The sequence below is a fragment of the Annulohypoxylon maeteangense genome (assembly GCF_022496945.1).
Source record: "Annulohypoxylon maeteangense strain CBS 123835 unplaced genomic scaffold GGS22scaffold_9, whole genome shotgun sequence".
NCBI classification, from domain to species: Eukaryota; Fungi; Ascomycota; class Sordariomycetes; order Xylariales; family Hypoxylaceae; genus Annulohypoxylon; species Annulohypoxylon maeteangense.
The window spans coordinates 1074122-1089968 of record NW_025953256.1 but is presented as its reverse complement, the minus strand read 5'-3'; the positions used below and the strand labels follow the sequence as shown (position 1 = coordinate 1089968).

Genomic DNA, 15847 nt, shown 5'->3' with positions numbered 1-15847 from the left:
AAACCTGTCACTCCACCACCCTAACTCTATTCTAGCCAAATCAGTGAAAAGATGATCAAAATAATGAAGCGAAAAGAGGGTAAAGGAAGTGGTATCAGTAAACCCGCTAGGATCTTTTCAACCTTGTTATTTCAATCCCCTGGTTAGTAAACTCCGCGGGATTGACCGTCGCTACCTAGGAAGTGTTTAGTATCAGGTACCTACCCAGTATAGCCAATATGCAGGACGTCAATCTATATAAAATGCTTTTCCGGTAGAAATCTTAAGTAAATCACTTCTCATAATCAGACACCATCAGAGATAAACATATACAATAACATACCATTTCACCATACTTCCAGATCCTTCAGACGCAATGTCGTATTTCACCAATCTCATCGGTATTGTTCGACAGGCCTTCCCAGCAAAGCCGGCTTTCACGGAAAAGGATGTCCCGGATTTAACGAATAAGGTATGTATTGTGACTCTGACTCGAAAACAATCATAGATTTACTTGAATATCGACTTACCATATCGTCAGGTTATGATTGTTACCGGATCAAACACAGGTGTTGGCAAGGAAATAGCTCAGGTTCTATATTCAAAGAATGCCAGGGTTTACATGATGGGACGTTCTGAGGAGAGAATGAAGAATGCCATCCAAAGCATCAAAAAGGCAGTTCCGCAGTCAGCCGGTGACCTCACATACATTCACCTTGATCTTGCGGATCTCGAGACCATCAAGCCATCAGTGGAAAAGTTCCTAGCCAAGGAACAGAAACTCGACGTCCTATTCAACAATGCAGGCGTTGCGTTTCCAGAGAAGGGATCCAGGACGAAGCAAGGATATGAACTCCAACTCGGAGTAAATTGTATCGGTGTCTTCGCCTTGACGAAGCTCCTGACACCCACTCTCGTTTCAACGGCGAAGACATCGCAACCCAACTCTGTCCGTGTAGTCTGGGTGTCGTCATCTGCTGCCCAGGCCGCAAACGCCAAGGGGTTCATGAATCAGGTATACAACAACCACAAGGGGAGCTTGTTTGATCAGTACTCTACTAGCAAGCTAGGGAATTTCCTACAGTCCACCGAGTTCGCTGGCAGACACAAGAAGGACGGCATCGTATCCACCTCATTGAACCCTGGTAACCTCGACTCCGACTTATGGCGTACCCAAGGCCCGATCACGACATGGTTCTTGAAAACGATGCTTTTATATCCCTCGATTTATGGAGCGTACACGTGTTTATTCTCCGGGTTTTCGCCCCAAGTCTCCCTTGAGAAATCTGGAAGTCACAGTGAGTTTCGCACAGCTATTGCCCTCGCACCGATCAAGCTAACTGTGAACTAGTCGCTCCCTGGGGAAGGCTCATGACTACTCCGAATGCAATGGTTGCTGCTTCCAAAAACAAGTCGGAAGGTGGCGCCGGATTTGGGAGAGAATTTTGGGATTGGTCCGATGAGCAGGTTAAGAAGTATATCTGATTAGGCACTCCCCGGAAGTCGCGGAATAGGTTTTTTCTCCTCTTATTTATACCTATAGAATGAGACTCACGATTTGTATTATTCTCAATTTCATAATTTTTTTTAGAGTTTAGATAAATCATTTTTATAGAGCGCAACATAGACATAGCGAAACGTAATGAGGAGCAAGTTCAGAGCAATTTTTATCGTGCCGATGGGCAGCGCCGTTGTTGATTTAACCTTAAAGGGAACGCAAATCATTAAACTGCTTGGCTTACCCCTTTTGTCAACTTACTACCCCTCTTGCCATAGTCTTCCAACTTATATATCTCTTCAAAACCAGTATTCCGCCTCCTTTGATTATAAACTCTTAGGATGTGGGAAGACACGCCAGTAAATATGCTGGTTCAAACCAAGCCTCCGGTTAATGGGTTTCGTCATTGACGGAAAGGGGTTCAATGAATAACTAGGTAAATATGCATACACCTCTATTAAATAGGTAGTTCAAAGGATACACTGTTGAGAAAGCTGGATCGTGATATTAAATAATTATTCAAGTTAAAATATGACGTTCGGAGTTATCTGCGGAAACTCCGGTTCTGCTATCGTGAAACCAATGGTGGCTTCTTACACTCTTACCTATTACTGCGCCTCAACCCTGCTCCAGGCAAGCAACAAGTATACGCATGCCATGTAGGAAAACGGCACGGTCATTCTATACAGACTACTGCCATGAAATAGTTGCTCGACTTAGGACTCTGAGTCACAAGACTTGCAACACTATCAGCCAAATTTTGACTATTGACGAACTTTGCGAGTTTAAGACTTAAATCCGGCCGGGATAAAAATCTTGTATCAAGTTCTACTTGTTCGTAAACAAGTTGCAATAGAGTCGTTCATGTGAGGGCGATTTGTATATAAAGAAAATATATCGTAAAGCACATTTTTCGATATGGAGATGAACGTAAATATCTTACCTGTTGGAGAATTCAATCCCAGTACTTCGTTAGACGCTTGCCCCTGAGTCCGCTTTAAAATCGACAATCAACCATGGCACTGCCAAAATCATACAGACAAGCCTCTTTTAAAGCCATCGGAGAGAATTTAGTCCTCGAAGATGTGCCGCTGAACATGCCTGGAGCTGGCGAGATTTTGGTGAAGGTTGAGGCGTGCGGGGTTTGTCACACAGACGTGTGCGCCCAATTCAACTACCTCGGCGGTGGGTTTCCCATCGTTCCAGGTCATGAAATCGTCGGAAAAGTAGCTGCCATCGGCGAAGAGGTGACGGGGTGGAATGTTGGTGACCGTATCGGCGCAGGTTACCACGGTGGTCAAGACGGCACATGCGATCAATGTCTGCAGAACTGGCCGCAGATGTGCGATAACCCCATCGCGAACGGCATAAATCGGAACGGCGGATGTAAGTAATTTCACTCTTCTCTGCACTACACTTCGATCGTGAAAAAGTACAAGAGGCGTAAGAGGGCTGACTAAACTCATAGTCGCCGAATACTGCACCATCCGCGCCGAAGCCGCCGTCCGCGTCCCCGCAGACATCGACGCAGTTAAAGTCGCACCTCTCCTATGCGCGGGCTCAACCGTCTTCAACGCGCTACGCCATGCGGACCTTAAGCCCGGCGATGCTGTCGCGATACAAGGGCTCGGCGGTCTCGGACATCTCGCCATTCAATACGCGAACCGGATGGGGTACCGCGTGATCGCCATCTCGCGCGGCATTGAAAAAGAAGCTGCCGCCCGTGAGCTTGGCGCGCACGAGTACATCGACTCGGAAGCGGGCGACGCGGGAGCGGCTCTCAAGGCCCTAGGAGGGGCGCAGGTTGCGTTCACAACTGCCCTATCTGTCGAGGCGTTCGCGCCAGTGATCCGTGGGTTGAAGATCTTGGGAAAACTGGTTGTGCTGAGCTTGCCTGGGGAGATGACGCTAAGTCATACGGATATGGTGCAGCGTGGCGTCTCGGTTCAGGCTTGGCCGGTCGGCACGAATAGGGATTCTGAGGACGCGGTCAGGTTTGCGGCGAGCCATGGCGTGGAGTGTATGGTTGAGACGTGGGGGTTGGGACAGGTGCAGGAGGCTTATGGTATGTATCCCGAAATTTGAAGTTCTGGTGAATGGTGATGTTGGGCGTTGTGCTGACTCTTGGTAGATGCGATGATGAGTGGCAAACCGAGGTTTAGGGCTGTTATTAAGATGGAATGAGAGTAAGGAGGGTTGTTTAATTATTTCTTCTTTTCTGAGTACCCTTGAAGCTGTAGAAGAATCGAATTGATGCCATGTTTCTTTTCGGATACTGTGGTCACGATAAATATTCTTGGGCATGAAATAATATACCCAAACTGATTTGTAGATATGACTTGTGGCGGATTTTGGATATATTCAAGGTATTAAGTATGTAAGTCTAAGATGTTGTGATATATTCGAACCGGATTCTTGATATCGAAATGACCTCTTCGAGTTTGAGTGTATCTAGCATTGAAACAAATTACATCATGTCATGAAAGGGGTATGATGTGCCCTGCTCCTTTAAGGTATGAGGGCGCGCGTAGAAAATTAAGCTTAGGTAATATGACAGAGAGGGGATGTAATATCACGTGATAGTAATTTGCACCGCCCCGCGTGTCACTTGGACCTCCCTGCGCTAGCCTGATTCACTAATAATGCGCTAGAAGTTGTTGCGGTCGGGGCAGCAATGGTAGCTACTACCTGTGCTGTGTGGATGTATGTAACTAGGTACCTGCCGTTGTAGTTTCAAGGTTATCATAGCACCAAGCCCGACCGCTTGCTTTAAAGTACAGAGGTAGGCACGGTACCTAATTCCCCCCATTCACAACTCCACCACTTAGGTATATTCGATCGCCTGCATCTCTGCATCTACAAGACAATTCTAAAACCTTTCCTGACAACCGAAACCGTGACAACGAGGAAGCCCTGAGAGGATCCCGTTGAAATTCCGCCGACCTTCAGTCATTGTGACAACAGCGCCGCTCTTCAACCTTTGTGGTTGCCTTGCATACAAACCTTCTTCCAGGGTTACGCCTCCTACCATCTAACACCGTTTTATCGTTTTATCTTTCTGCCACTCCTTTACCAATTTTCCGAGACTACATCTCATAACTACGAAGCTCATCGCCCAACATGGCTAACGACGAATACGATGTGAGCTCTATCTCTCGGACTATAGAATTGTCTCTATCTAGTGCATTTAACTAACTATCACTTATCATAGTTTCTCTTCAAAGGTACTTCCGCCACTTGCCAACTACCTAAACTCCGAAATGCAATTACTGACGATATGGGATCACAGTGGTGCTGATTGGAGATTCGGGCGTCGGAAAGTCCAACCTTCTCAGTCGATTCACTCGGAACGAATTCAACCTAGATTCTAAGTCGACGATTGGTGTCGAATTCGCGACCAGGTCCATCCAGGTCGATTCCAAGACCATCAAAGCGCAAATTTGGGATACTGCGGGTCAGGAAAGATATCGCGCCATCACCTCAGCGTACTACCGAGGAGCTGTTGGTGCGCTACTCGTCTACGACATCAGCAAGCACCAGACCTACGAGAACGTCACAAGATGGCTTAAGGAGCTCCGGGACCACGCCGATGCAAACATCGTCATCATGTTGGTCGGAAACAAGAGCGATTTACGGCATCTGCGAGCTGTCCCCACAGAGGAAGCCAAGTCCTTTGCGAGTACGTGCTCTGTACGATCTATGAAGATAACATCTAGATTGCTAACAAAGGATCTTGTAGGCGAAAATCACCTCTCTTTCATAGAAACTTCAGCTCTTGACGCCAGCAACGTCGAGCTTGCGTTCCAGAATATCCTTACTGGTATGTGTCCTTTTCTCAATACTAAGCTTACTGGAGCGCTACTCAAGGCAGCCGAATTCTGACCCCACGTTCTTAATTAGAAATCTACCGCATCGTTTCGAGCAAGGCCCTAGATAGCGGCGAAGGTTCCCAAGCCCCAATGGCAGGCACCAACATTTCGTTGAGCAAGTCCCCCGACGATGCCGCAAAGCAGGGTGGAAAGTGCTGCTAGTCCAATGCATACGTTGTGGGATGATGAGACGGTTATACGGCTGGTATGATGTTACGTATATGGCGTCACATATTGTCCGGAACGAACACACTCTGCGGAAGAGTGGATGTGTCATGGGGTACGGAATATTGACCTTGTACGGGGCATGGCTCTCTTCCTTTTTTTCTCTCTGCGTTTCATTGATGTTTGTGGCCGTACTCTGAAATTTGACAGCTGGAGGCTACTAAACATATCTAATCTAACAACACACCCGACGTAGTTACTGAATGCTATCTTTTTTTTGCCTGTATATGTCACTGAAGTCACTGAAGTCACTGAAGTCACTGAGGTCACTGTGATCTCTAGATTTGGTAATAATCAACGTGGCTCGTCTTACCGACGCAATGGGTCTAAAATCGATCACACGTGCTTAGAAAAAAGCCATAAGCAGGCCATCATCTATATTCTTTTCGCCTACTAGGCAAGTAAGTATATGGTGAGTGACCGTTTGCTCGAAGCGGATTTATCATGTCTTACATCAGATCCTTCTAGGCGATCGGTTGGCAGCTTGGCGGATACCGACATAGATACCACGATTCACAAAGTACATCTGTGCATTGTACCTACATAAATCGCATAATAAATATTGGATACAGGGATTAAGATACTTAAGGTACCCAGTTATTTGTTTAAACTTTTACCTCAGCCCCACCATCGACGATATCTATTATCGATAAGCTTGCCAAAGAAAAAAGTTCACTTTGCGACCTCAATCGCAAACTTGAACTACTTCAATTCATTTTTCCGACCTTGGCATCATCGACAAACAATGGCTGCCGTGTATAAGTCCTTATCAAAGGGCACCAACGGCCAAAAGGCCGAGGCACCTGCCAATGGCGTCCGAAAAAATAAGCAAAGGGTCTTGATATTGTCGTCTAGAGGCGTGACTTATAGGTATTGTTGAATTCATGGATCCAGAAGACCTGCGCATAGCATCTAACAATTATTACTTATAGGCATAGACATTTACTAAATGATCTTGCGGCTATGCTCCCGCACGGCCGCAAGGACGCGAAGTTCGACTCGAAATCAAAGCTTTTCCAACTTAACGAACTCGCTGAGCTGTACAACTGCAACAATGTCCTTTTCTTCGAGGCGCGCAAGGGTCAAGATTTATACGTCTGGCTAGGCAAAGTTCCCAATGGGCCGACAGTCAAGATGCACCTACAGAACTTGCATACGATGGAAGGTAAGTTGGTCTATACTTCTCTCATTCTAGTTGGGTTGGAGCGACTGTAGTTAGGCGATTACTCATTCTTTCTTCTAGAATTACACTTCACGGGCAATTGCCTAAAAGGATCGAGACCTATTCTATCCTTCGATGCCGCTTTCGACAAGGAGCCTTACTTGCAAGTCATCAAGGAGCTTTTCCTTCATTCCTTCGGCGTACCTCAAGGCGCAAGAAAATCCAAGCCCTTTATAGATCACGTCATGGGGTTCACTTTTGCGGATGGGAAGATATGGGTACGAAATTATCAGATCAATGAGTCGGAACCTTCTAAAGCGAAAGGCGAGGGCGATGAGGCAGAAGTTCAATCGAAGTCTAAGAGTCGCAACAAGGAACTCGACGTCAGCTTGGTTGAGATCGGACCGCGGTTCGTCCTAACACCTATCGTTATACAAGAAGGATCTTTTGGAGGGCCGATCATTTACGAGAATAAGGAGTTCGTCTCACCGAACCAGGTCAGAGCTGATTTACGGAGGAGAACGGCTACGAAACATAATGCCCGTGCTGAGCAATTCACGGAGAGGCTCGCGAAAACTGGTGATCTGGGCTTGCGGACGAATGGCGGAAGACCGGCGCCAGTGGATGCGCTTGACACCAAAGAGCTATTCGCTTGAGTGGTATATTCTGCTACCTAGATTGGCGTTCTGGCGTTTGCGATAACACCCTGGGATCTGTAACAATTCTCTATTAGATGCAATACTCATACACTAAGTTACCAAGTACTCTTTAAAATTGATCTAAAATCGACAATCCTACCCTTTTAAATAGAATCGTACGAAGTAGTACGTATGGTTATTATGCATATACTGGAAGCGTGTAAATATGGATTTGAATACTGTGAGAATAGATACATACATGGATGTAGTCCTAAGGGTACATTTTAGATGTATCTTTAAGTACGAAGATACATAGGTACGAAGATACATACTTGTAGTTATGTGGATGATCTAAATAGCGTTAGCGCTAGGTGGGATATTAATCCGAAATTAACGTCCTAGGTCCCCTGAAATGGTAGGGGGGCACGGATCATACAAGACTGGCTTGAGTCGTCGCGCCTCGTAACATATCTCTTTTCTTTTTCATCAAGCGACATCATGACACAACTATACGACATGTCCGCCTCTATGGCGGACATATTCCAGCAGCATTTATTGCAGCTGAAGATATCTCTTCTCCAGTATAGCCCCAAAGGAGGGGTCGCCGCAGATTGAGTCCATTATCTCTCTGCCCCTGGGTCTACCAAGGGGTGCTAGGCTGTGGCAGACACAGATAGTCCTGTCGACATTCTAGCATTAGGTTGGCTGAGGCATTATATGAGCTCAACCTCTTGGTGCAAAAAGGAACAGCATAATTGGGGAGATCCACTTGAGACGTGTGCTGTAATATACACGTGAACTACTTTGGTAGTTTTGTTCAGCCAGCAAGGCTTCAGAGATCAACAGACGTATTGTTTGTGCTGGTAGTCATCATTCAACAAGGGATATCTTTTCTAGCGACTACCACTCAAAGCAACACATTTTCAACGACTTATCTGGTTCAAGCTGAGGTATGCTCATAGTCTATATCACTCTGAACTTTGTCTAATATATGACCAAAGGCCGTGAACATCCACTTTGGTTTCTTACCTTAGGTAGTTGGTTAGGCCAAAGACAAACTGTCCATACCACAATTCGATCTATGTGAGTTGGCTGGGTATCTATCCCCTATAGTAAACAGTCATCTCTTTGAGACTGTCGACCAGACTCGGAATCGTGAGTTTCTTGGGAGACTTGGGCTTCCTTCGAAGCCGGTGAAGGTGTCGTCGATTTTGTATTCAGATATTGCGACTTATCGTCCTCCCCCAATCCATATAGCACTCATTCATACCTACCTACCTACTTACCTACCTACCTAGGTAGTTTTCTAGATCGAAATTCCCTTCATACGCACTACTTTCCTTTCCCCTTTACCCTTTTCTCAAAACTTCTCCATCCTCATCCATTCCATCCTCCCCCCCAACACCACAATCTTGCCATTTTCTCTGCTTCGCCTGCGAAAATCAACCCCGAAGCTCAACCATTTTGCTCCCTGCAAATTTCTTCAAACTCAATTCCCAGCCAGCAAATACTTCATTTGGCCTGCTAGTTCCTTGAAGCGGGCCATCTACATTGGGAGACACTTTGTCAGGTTTGCTCAAGATAAGTTGTTGCATTCATCAACAGTAACCTACCGCCCACCTCGTTTTCCATAAAGGATCATTGACTTGCCCGGATTTCGATCCTGTCGTGATTCAATCCCATTCTCTGCACAATACCCTCCAAGCCGACTGTCAGTCGTACGCGGACAAGTATATTCTTCATGTGAATAATAAGTACACATTGTACTTAGATTCAACATGTCTTCGACTGATGAATCATCTGCCCTCGTCGGCGTGGGCGAATCCTATATCCTCGACGTGCCTCCGGAGGTCCTACTCAAGGTGATGGAGCAATTGACACCTACAAATCTTTCGAACTTTGTTTTGTCATGCAAGTCAGTGTTTGTAATCTTCGAGCAATACAAGCACACCGTCATGATCAATGTTCTCCAAGGGTTACCCGAGTTCGACACCATGCTTTATCTCCTTACGGCTCACAAGGATGAACTGCATCCTGCCCGTATGCTCCGCCCTCGTATCATCGATTTCAATACCGGCCTCTTCACGGTAAACTTGATGCACGGAGATGTTGCTCCGAATTCGACTATCGTTCCCTGCTCGGTGACCCAGGGTCGCTGCCTCACGCCAGCCGAAGTTCCGAAGTATACCCTCAAGCCATGGGATCTTATGGCATTGTGGAACATGGCAACCGTGATTGACTGGTGGGTTGAGTTATTCCCTCGCGTCTGCTGGAGAGACGCTCACCTGAACCGCCGTTGCTTGCGAGGCAGCGAGGAGCTTCGAGTCAGAAAGGCAGTCGCACATTGGTGGCTGTATGCTCACTACCACCATGGATTCACTTACAACTATCGCAACTACCAGCAGCCCAAGAGATGGTCAGACGATACAAGACTTCAGCAGATTCGAACCATGTCTACCAATGAGATCTATGAGCTGAATGATCTGTGGGGTGTGGTGAAATTAGCAGTGAGCGCGGATCTCTGCTCATCCCCCGAACGTGTTTGTGTGTGCAAGGTATGTCTCCTTCCTAAGATCGAATAAAGCTTTAACACATGCGCTAATTAATTCGTAGGGTAACGAAGGAGTAGACCTCGTTCCTTGGGGACAACGCGAATATCGACACCAGAAGATTGTCGACACGTACTCGAAGCTGTCCCCCGAGCAGCTCAAGTATTATCTGATCTACTTTTCGAACTGGAAGAGGGTTGAAACCGCGCGCGAAATATCTCAGGGTTCGCGTGACTTCTCTCGTGACACCGAGACCTTGTCCGTATCTATCCGGAAGGTTATAGAAGAACGCGTCGCCTTGAGCAGAATCGACGACCCACGAGACGTACCGCGTTTTGGAATTCTAGATGGTTCTGAAATGGATTCCCAGCATGCCTCTCGTTGGATGAATGACGCCTGGCCGGACGGAAAGGTGCCCTTAACTCGAGCTCAGATTGACCGTCTCCCACAGGACCAGTCTGCACTGGTCGTTCGCGGAGATGATGGCACAGACGCGTGCTGTCCGTACTAGTGTCGCGGGCTGCTGTCTAGTCGTTGCCGTAAGTGTAACGGGGATACCATGATACCGCATGGTGTACGTCTTCCTTATCGAATGCGTCGTGCGGGTTCTTACCTCTAAGCCGCAATCAAACGTCATCTCTCGAACTCTTCAACGAATAGGTTCGAAGTAGCACCATAACGGGATACGAATTCATCGACATATTCACATGGTCAATCGTACAGCCCTACATTTCCCTCGTTCGGAACTCTCACGGTGTATCACCAGGGGCACAAGATATTGATGCTTACTTTTCTCAGTTCAAGATCTTTTCCTGAAGATTTTGAGTCATGGAACCAGAGTTGCAAAACCTTTGAGGTATATACCGGGGGAGGGGTTCTAGTCATAGTATGGAGAACGATCACATCCATGCTAGTGTCATTAACCCTCGGTATATTGTTATGCTTTCATCAGGATTCATGCAGGGTTTTTTTCGCCTACTTCGCTTTTCATTCATCGGTCGAGATTGGTGTGGTGATCTATGAAGAGACAATCGGCCTTTGGGAGGTATTTGCTTGATTAGACGACAACGGCATCCGCGTTGCGTATAACCTTCTCAAGTTTACTCCCAAACATCTTCTAGGGAACCAACCGTCACAATTTGCAGTTCATTTCATTCTATACCATGGCATTTCTCGGCACACCACTTGGTGTGTGTTTGAGGCTAGGTATACAGATACGTTTCTCGTCGCTGATAGTCAATTTCAATTTCCATTTCTATTTCCTTGATAATGCGAATAATTTTATGGTGCATACTCGTGATATTTGTTATTGGTATTTTTATCAGGAGATTTAGCCACCACTTCTAAATGCTCCCCTATAAAGCGCGACTGCCACTTACATACGCAGGTGCTACTATTCGTAGACGAGAGCAGCTCATTACTATAAAATATAAACATATAAATTCTTAGAATTTAGTTTATATATATATTAGGTATTTAGTAGTTAGGTATACAAGTATTTAAGGATAATTAAATTTCAGTAAGGGTCGAACCTGCACTTTCCTATAGGCGCCTATTGTAGCGTAGTTCCTACCTAAATTCCTGAGGTAGGTACACGTAGGTAGCCCCTAGAAAGGTCTGTTTTGATAGGACGGGGTTATCCGGGTCCGATACGCCGCGCCCCCAGCTTCAACTTAAACTCGCTAAAAAGATTAATTACTGACCTGGGCAAGTTTACATAACATCCATCCACCCGTAACTACAACAAGAACGCTCTTTAATTATTACACGCCGCACCGAGTGCGCCTTCGTCTTCCGAAAGATTATCGGATATTATCTACGATTCTTTAACAGTAATTCTAGGTATTAGTTGTATTTATCATCTCACTTGACGAACTGGCTGTCTTCTCATCGAACTGGGAGGCTGGGTTCGCGTGATCGTTGAGCCACCAAGCAAGTTACCACCTGTAAGTATAACGGTCTGCCGTATTGATTTCCAGGCTTTTTTATTTTTTTTTGCTTTTACTTTTTTTCACTCTACAGCAACTCGATGTAATCTAAAAACAGCAACATATTTATACATTTGGATCTGAGGACACTAGGTAAATTGACAAGCTGCTCCTAGAACGTATGGAAACCGCTGTTGTTGAAGTTATCAGACTAGATCGTTGCTTTATATGAATCTTAGAATGAGAGCATCTGGCTAACGCCATAAGCTCATGGATGCATTTCATAACTGTGTCTCAAATTAACTTTGTCCCTCACCTATTTATTACCTTATAAGTAATTTGCTTCTTGGCTGGCTAACGATTTACTAGATCATTCTAATACCAACGCCTCATCACCCTAGATCTTAGGATCTCTTTGGCGATATTTCACAAGCACATGCGGGAATGCGAATCAACAACACTCCCAAGGTATCTAGATCGCCACGTGCTCATTGGATCTGGATTAGGCTACATTGATTGGTGAAGACGCTTTTCGTAGACCAACGCGGTCTAGTTCTATAGGTCCCCGAGGTGGAAATCCAACGATCGATCAGCTAGTTCAAAATCAAGGTGTTTTCGATTTTCTTTATTCGATATCTTGCACTTAATACCCATTCATCTTGGGGGAGAGGGGCCTCAGATTCGACCGCCATCTGAATACCATGGAGGGCGAAGACCAAGCTATGACAGATGCGCCTAATGGCATCGACGAGTCTCACGTTGTCCCTGTCACTGGTCGAGATACTGGTGATACATCAGCCAATAATGGTATGCATGTCGACACGGATGATAGCGATGAATGTGATGAGGATGGTCTAATGAGGACAATGCGGCGGCGAGGATTATTACCTACGGGCTGCTGTTACGATGACAGGATGAAACTTCACGCGAACGCAGACTTTGGTCCCTCGCCTCACCATCCAGAAGATCCCAGACGGATTGAAGAGATTATGGAAATCTTTAGGAAGGGCGGCCTTGTTTATACAGGCTATGACTCAAACCTTAATGAGATCCTTCAAGACAACCCTACGAAGTATATGTGGAGGATCCCAGCTCGCCCGGCAACAAAACAGGAGATATGCACAGTACATACCCCGAGACATTACGATTGGGTCCAGAATCTCTCCGAGATGTCAACCAGAGATCTACGGGTCCTAAGTCATAGTTTGGATCAAGGCAGAGCTTCTCTCTATGTAGGCGGTATGTCGTATGAGGCTGCATTGCTTGCGGCAGGCGGTGCTGTGGAAACATGCAAAAACGTAGCCGCCGGCAAGGTAAAAAATGCCTTTGCTATCATTCGACCACCCGGACACCACGCAGAGTACGACACGCCTATGGGATTCTGTCTATTTAACAATGTCCCCATCGCTGCTAAAGTTTGTCAGAACGAGTACCCGGATACGTGTCGCAAGATTCTTATCCTGGATTGGGATGTTCATCACGGAAACGGCGTACAAAACATGTTCTACGAGGATCCAAACATCCTCTATATATCTCTTCACGTATACGCCAACGGCGACTTCTACCCGGGAAAGCCAGACAATCCTATGATTCCAGATGGAGACATAGACAAAGTTGGCGAGGGTCCCGGCCGAGGCAAGAACGTAAACATTGCCTGGCCATCTCAGGGGATGGGAGATGGCGAGTATCTGGCTGCTTTTCAGAAGATTGTTATGCCAATTGCTCACGAGTTTAACCCGGACATGGTTATCATCTCTGCTGGTTTCGATGCAGCCGATGGTGATGAGTTGGGTGGATGTTTCGTTACGCCCCCTTGCTACGCTCATATGACACATATGTTGATGTCCCTCGCAGGTGGAAAGGTTGCTGTCTGCCTTGAGGGAGGCTATAACTTGAAAGCAATCTCCCATTCAGCCCTAGCCGTCGGTCGCACACTTATGGGAGAGCCGCCACCTAAAATGGAGATACCTCCCATTAATAAGGAGGCTGCGAAGCTCTTGGTTAAGGTCCAAGCATCTCAAGCCCCCTACTGGGAATGTATGAGGCCCGGTATAATTGATGTCAGAGAATTGGGCGACAAGACTTCACGCCTGCACGATGTCATCCGGGGTTACCAACGACAACTATTATCTGAGAAATATTCCATGATTCCTCTCTTCATCCAAAGAGAGGTTCTCTACAAATCATTTGAGAACCAAGTTCTCATCACACCTGGATTGCAAGCGAAGAGAAAGATTATGTTCATCATTCACGATCCGTAAGCATAACCTAAGGGACTCCCATCGTTTTTCTACTAACGAATCAATCAGTCCCGAACTAAAAGTGATGCCTGATCTTGTTGATAATACAGTTGATCCTCATAACGGCTTCATCGTGAGTACATACAGACTAATTTTTGGAGACAATGACTGACCAATGGTAGATGGATGGCGTCTTGTCCTATATTGACTGGGCACACAAGAACGACTTTGGTATCCTTGATGTCAACATACCGCATTACATTACGCACACAGAAGATTTAGATGCACATACTCCTCGGGCCGATGAGAAAACGTTACAGCGGCAGATTCAGGAGTTAGTGTGTTATATATGGGACAACTATCTTCAGCTCTACGACGTGGATGATTTGTTCCTAGTAGGCGTGGGCAATGCATACTTGGGGGTTAAGGTCCTTCTGACGAATCGAGGTGTGTATACCCCATAGCCTGTAACGCGAGTTCCATACTAATAATGTTATAGATTGCAAGGGACGAATTGCAGGCGTTGTTAATTTTGTAACGGGAAACCTACGACCTGTTAAATCAGAGACAGATACGGAGCTATCGAGCTGGTATAAGCAAAACTCTCTCGTATACGTGACTAATGATCATGCTTGCTGGGGGGACGCAGACCTAGCGAAGAAAGTAGTCAAGAAACGCTTCGGAGGCGTGCAAAGAAGCCCTCAAGTTGGACTAAACCGTATGATGGAGGCTCACGCGAAGGAGGTATACCAATTCATCGACGGGAGAGTTGAGCAAGGGAATAGCGGTAATACCACCGAGGAGGAGAAGTGAGCTAGAGGGAATTGAAATTTCCTAGGAAACTTGAAGAAACAGGAACAGCTGTATATACCAGAAGCGTAAGAGGCCTATCTGCCTCTGGGAAGGGAAGTGTGTACTTCGATGCCTCTATGCCTTGGCTTCTCGACGCATCAACGTATTGGTGTACCGAAGAACCGGGCGATAATTACGCAGAGCTCTTTTCTATTTTGCACTTGATCATATCGAGTTTGAATACGATCTTCATAAAACCGTCTCTCTATTTATTGCTACGAGCCAGGTGGTTATGGATATGTTTCTCACTCTACGTTATTGATTTTATGTCCTTTTCTTTTATTTTCCTTTTACAAGAAATGTAAACACACATTTACCCATCACTTTCCTTCTTGCATCGCTCTGAAATTTTGCATTTCTTGCACTTTTTCTATCACACATCCTTCGTTAACTCTTTCACTCGCCTGGGAATTTACATCCCTATTTTTAGGGGGCTAGATAGACCCTGAACAAGCTAACAGACACGCTAAGTTCCCGCTAAGAACACGCTAAGCATAGCGCTAGCGCTAAGGCATACTGGGACTCTGGGAGCGGTGATAGGCGCATTATACTTCCGTTATCGCGCTTATCTCACTGGCCAAGATGTTTTTAAACCGGAGCAATGGTTATCGCAACCAGCCTGCGATTCCAGAGTATGTAGCGAACTACAGGAAGTTGCATCCTCGCCTTGAACTTTCTCAATCTCCATCTCCTCGACTTACTCAATCCCCTTCCCCTGAAGCTTCTCAAGCTTCTCAACCCACTTCTGGTGCTAGTCAATTTCCAACAGAAGTAAACCTCGAAGCCAAGTCTCTAGGCTCTTTGGAGATTAACGCGAACCTTGAGGATTCGCCTTCCTCTGATGTACAAGGCATTCCTCTCTTTGATGCTCTAGAAAATACATTCAACCCAGAGCAAATTCTAGAAT

The 15847-nt window shown here is 46.1% G+C and overlaps 7 protein-coding genes across 7 annotated transcripts; all 7 read left to right on the top strand.

Moving 5' to 3' along the window:
• The first annotated feature begins 420 nt into the window (after window positions 1–420).
• On the top strand, window positions 421–1613 carry GGS22DRAFT_164439 (NAD(P)-binding protein). Its single transcript, XM_047961532.1, has 3 exons — window positions 421–451; window positions 521–1277; window positions 1331–1613. Exons 2-3 carry the CDS (start codon window positions 524–526, stop codon window positions 1462–1464), a joined length of 888 nt encoding a protein of 295 aa, XP_047818663.1. The 5' UTR covers window positions 421–451; window positions 521–523; the 3' UTR covers window positions 1465–1613.
• Window positions 1614–2493: 880 nt separating this feature from the next.
• On the top strand, window positions 2494–3661 carry GGS22DRAFT_189039 (alcohol dehydrogenase GroES-like domain-containing protein; the record flags this gene model as incomplete). Its single annotated transcript, XM_047964793.1, has 3 exons — window positions 2494–2863; window positions 2946–3542; window positions 3609–3661. The coding sequence occupies 3 exons, from the start codon at window positions 2494–2496 to the stop codon at window positions 3659–3661; spliced, it is 1020 nt and encodes a 339-aa protein (XP_047818662.1).
• Window positions 3662–4128: 467 nt separating this feature from the next.
• Window positions 4129–5797, top strand: GGS22DRAFT_164435 (ras family-domain-containing protein). The gene is made up of 5 exons (XM_047961531.1): window positions 4129–4618; window positions 4689–4701; window positions 4767–5156; window positions 5217–5297; window positions 5378–5797. The coding sequence occupies exons 1-5, from the start codon at window positions 4598–4600 to the stop codon at window positions 5506–5508; spliced, it is 636 nt and encodes a 211-aa protein (XP_047818661.1). The 5' UTR covers window positions 4129–4597; the 3' UTR covers window positions 5509–5797.
• A 398-nt stretch (window positions 5798–6195) lies between these two features.
• On the top strand, window positions 6196–7523 carry GGS22DRAFT_164433 (Brix-domain-containing protein). The gene is made up of 3 exons (XM_047961530.1): window positions 6196–6441; window positions 6504–6736; window positions 6815–7523. Exons 1-3 carry the CDS (start codon window positions 6317–6319, stop codon window positions 7387–7389), a joined length of 933 nt encoding a protein of 310 aa, XP_047818660.1. The 5' UTR covers window positions 6196–6316; the 3' UTR covers window positions 7390–7523.
• A 1070-nt stretch (window positions 7524–8593) lies between these two features.
• On the top strand, window positions 8594–10566 carry GGS22DRAFT_147254 (uncharacterized protein). The gene is made up of 2 exons (XM_047958939.1): window positions 8594–9926; window positions 9985–10566. Exons 1-2 carry the CDS (start codon window positions 9150–9152, stop codon window positions 10429–10431), a joined length of 1224 nt encoding a protein of 407 aa, XP_047818659.1. The 5' UTR covers window positions 8594–9149; the 3' UTR covers window positions 10432–10566.
• GGS22DRAFT_147245 (uncharacterized protein) lies at window positions 10567–11089 on the top strand. The gene has a single exon (XM_047958938.1). It carries the CDS (start codon window positions 10702–10704, stop codon window positions 10975–10977), a length of 276 nt encoding a protein of 91 aa, XP_047818658.1. The 5' UTR covers window positions 10567–10701; the 3' UTR covers window positions 10978–11089.
• A 1236-nt stretch (window positions 11090–12325) lies between these two features.
• Window positions 12326–14970, top strand: GGS22DRAFT_147231 (putative histone deacetylase A). The gene is made up of 4 exons (XM_047958937.1): window positions 12326–14105; window positions 14158–14221; window positions 14271–14535; window positions 14588–14970. The coding sequence occupies exons 1-4, from the start codon at window positions 12550–12552 to the stop codon at window positions 14899–14901; spliced, it is 2199 nt and encodes a 732-aa protein (XP_047818657.1). The 5' UTR covers window positions 12326–12549; the 3' UTR covers window positions 14902–14970.
• Window positions 14971–15847: the final 877 nt, after the last annotated feature.

Excerpts from the sequence above, each read along its gene's own strand:
- GGS22DRAFT_164439 (XM_047961532.1), top strand. The coding sequence starts at position 524 with ATGATTGTTACCGGATCAAACACAGGTGTTGGCAAGGAAATAGCTCAG. Across the intron at positions 1,278-1,330 it reads TGAGAAATCTGGAAGTCACA|TCGCTCCCTGGGGAAGGCTC; the intron begins GTGAGTTTCGCA and ends ACTGTGAACTAG.
- GGS22DRAFT_164435 (XM_047961531.1), top strand. The coding sequence starts at position 4,598 with ATGGCTAACGACGAATACGAT. Across the intron at positions 5,157-5,216 it reads GGAAGCCAAGTCCTTTGCGA|GCGAAAATCACCTCTCTTTC; the intron begins GTACGTGCTCTG and ends AGGATCTTGTAG. Across the intron at positions 5,298-5,377 it reads GTTCCAGAATATCCTTACTG|AAATCTACCGCATCGTTTCG; the intron begins GTATGTGTCCTT and ends GTTCTTAATTAG.
- GGS22DRAFT_164433 (XM_047961530.1), top strand. The coding sequence starts at position 6,317 with ATGGCTGCCGTGTATAAGTCCTTATCAAAGGGCACCAACGGCCAAAAG. Across the intron at positions 6,442-6,503 it reads TCTAGAGGCGTGACTTATAG|GCATAGACATTTACTAAATG; the intron begins GTATTGTTGAAT and ends TATTACTTATAG. Across the intron at positions 6,737-6,814 it reads GAACTTGCATACGATGGAAG|AATTACACTTCACGGGCAAT; the intron begins GTAAGTTGGTCT and ends TCTTTCTTCTAG.
- GGS22DRAFT_147254 (XM_047958939.1), top strand. The coding sequence starts at position 9,150 with ATGTCTTCGACTGATGAATCATCTGCCCTCGTCGGCGTGGGCGAATCC. Across the intron at positions 9,927-9,984 it reads AACGTGTTTGTGTGTGCAAG|GGTAACGAAGGAGTAGACCT; the intron begins GTATGTCTCCTT and ends ATTAATTCGTAG.
- GGS22DRAFT_147245 (XM_047958938.1), top strand. The coding sequence starts at position 10,702 with ATGCTTACTTTTCTCAGTTCAAGATCTTTTCCTGAAGATTTTGAGTCA.
- GGS22DRAFT_147231 (XM_047958937.1), top strand. The coding sequence starts at position 12,550 with ATGGAGGGCGAAGACCAAGCTATGACAGATGCGCCTAATGGCATCGAC. Across the intron at positions 14,106-14,157 it reads ATGTTCATCATTCACGATCC|TCCCGAACTAAAAGTGATGC; the intron begins GTAAGCATAACC and ends CGAATCAATCAG. Across the intron at positions 14,222-14,270 it reads ATCCTCATAACGGCTTCATC|ATGGATGGCGTCTTGTCCTA; the intron begins GTGAGTACATAC and ends GACCAATGGTAG.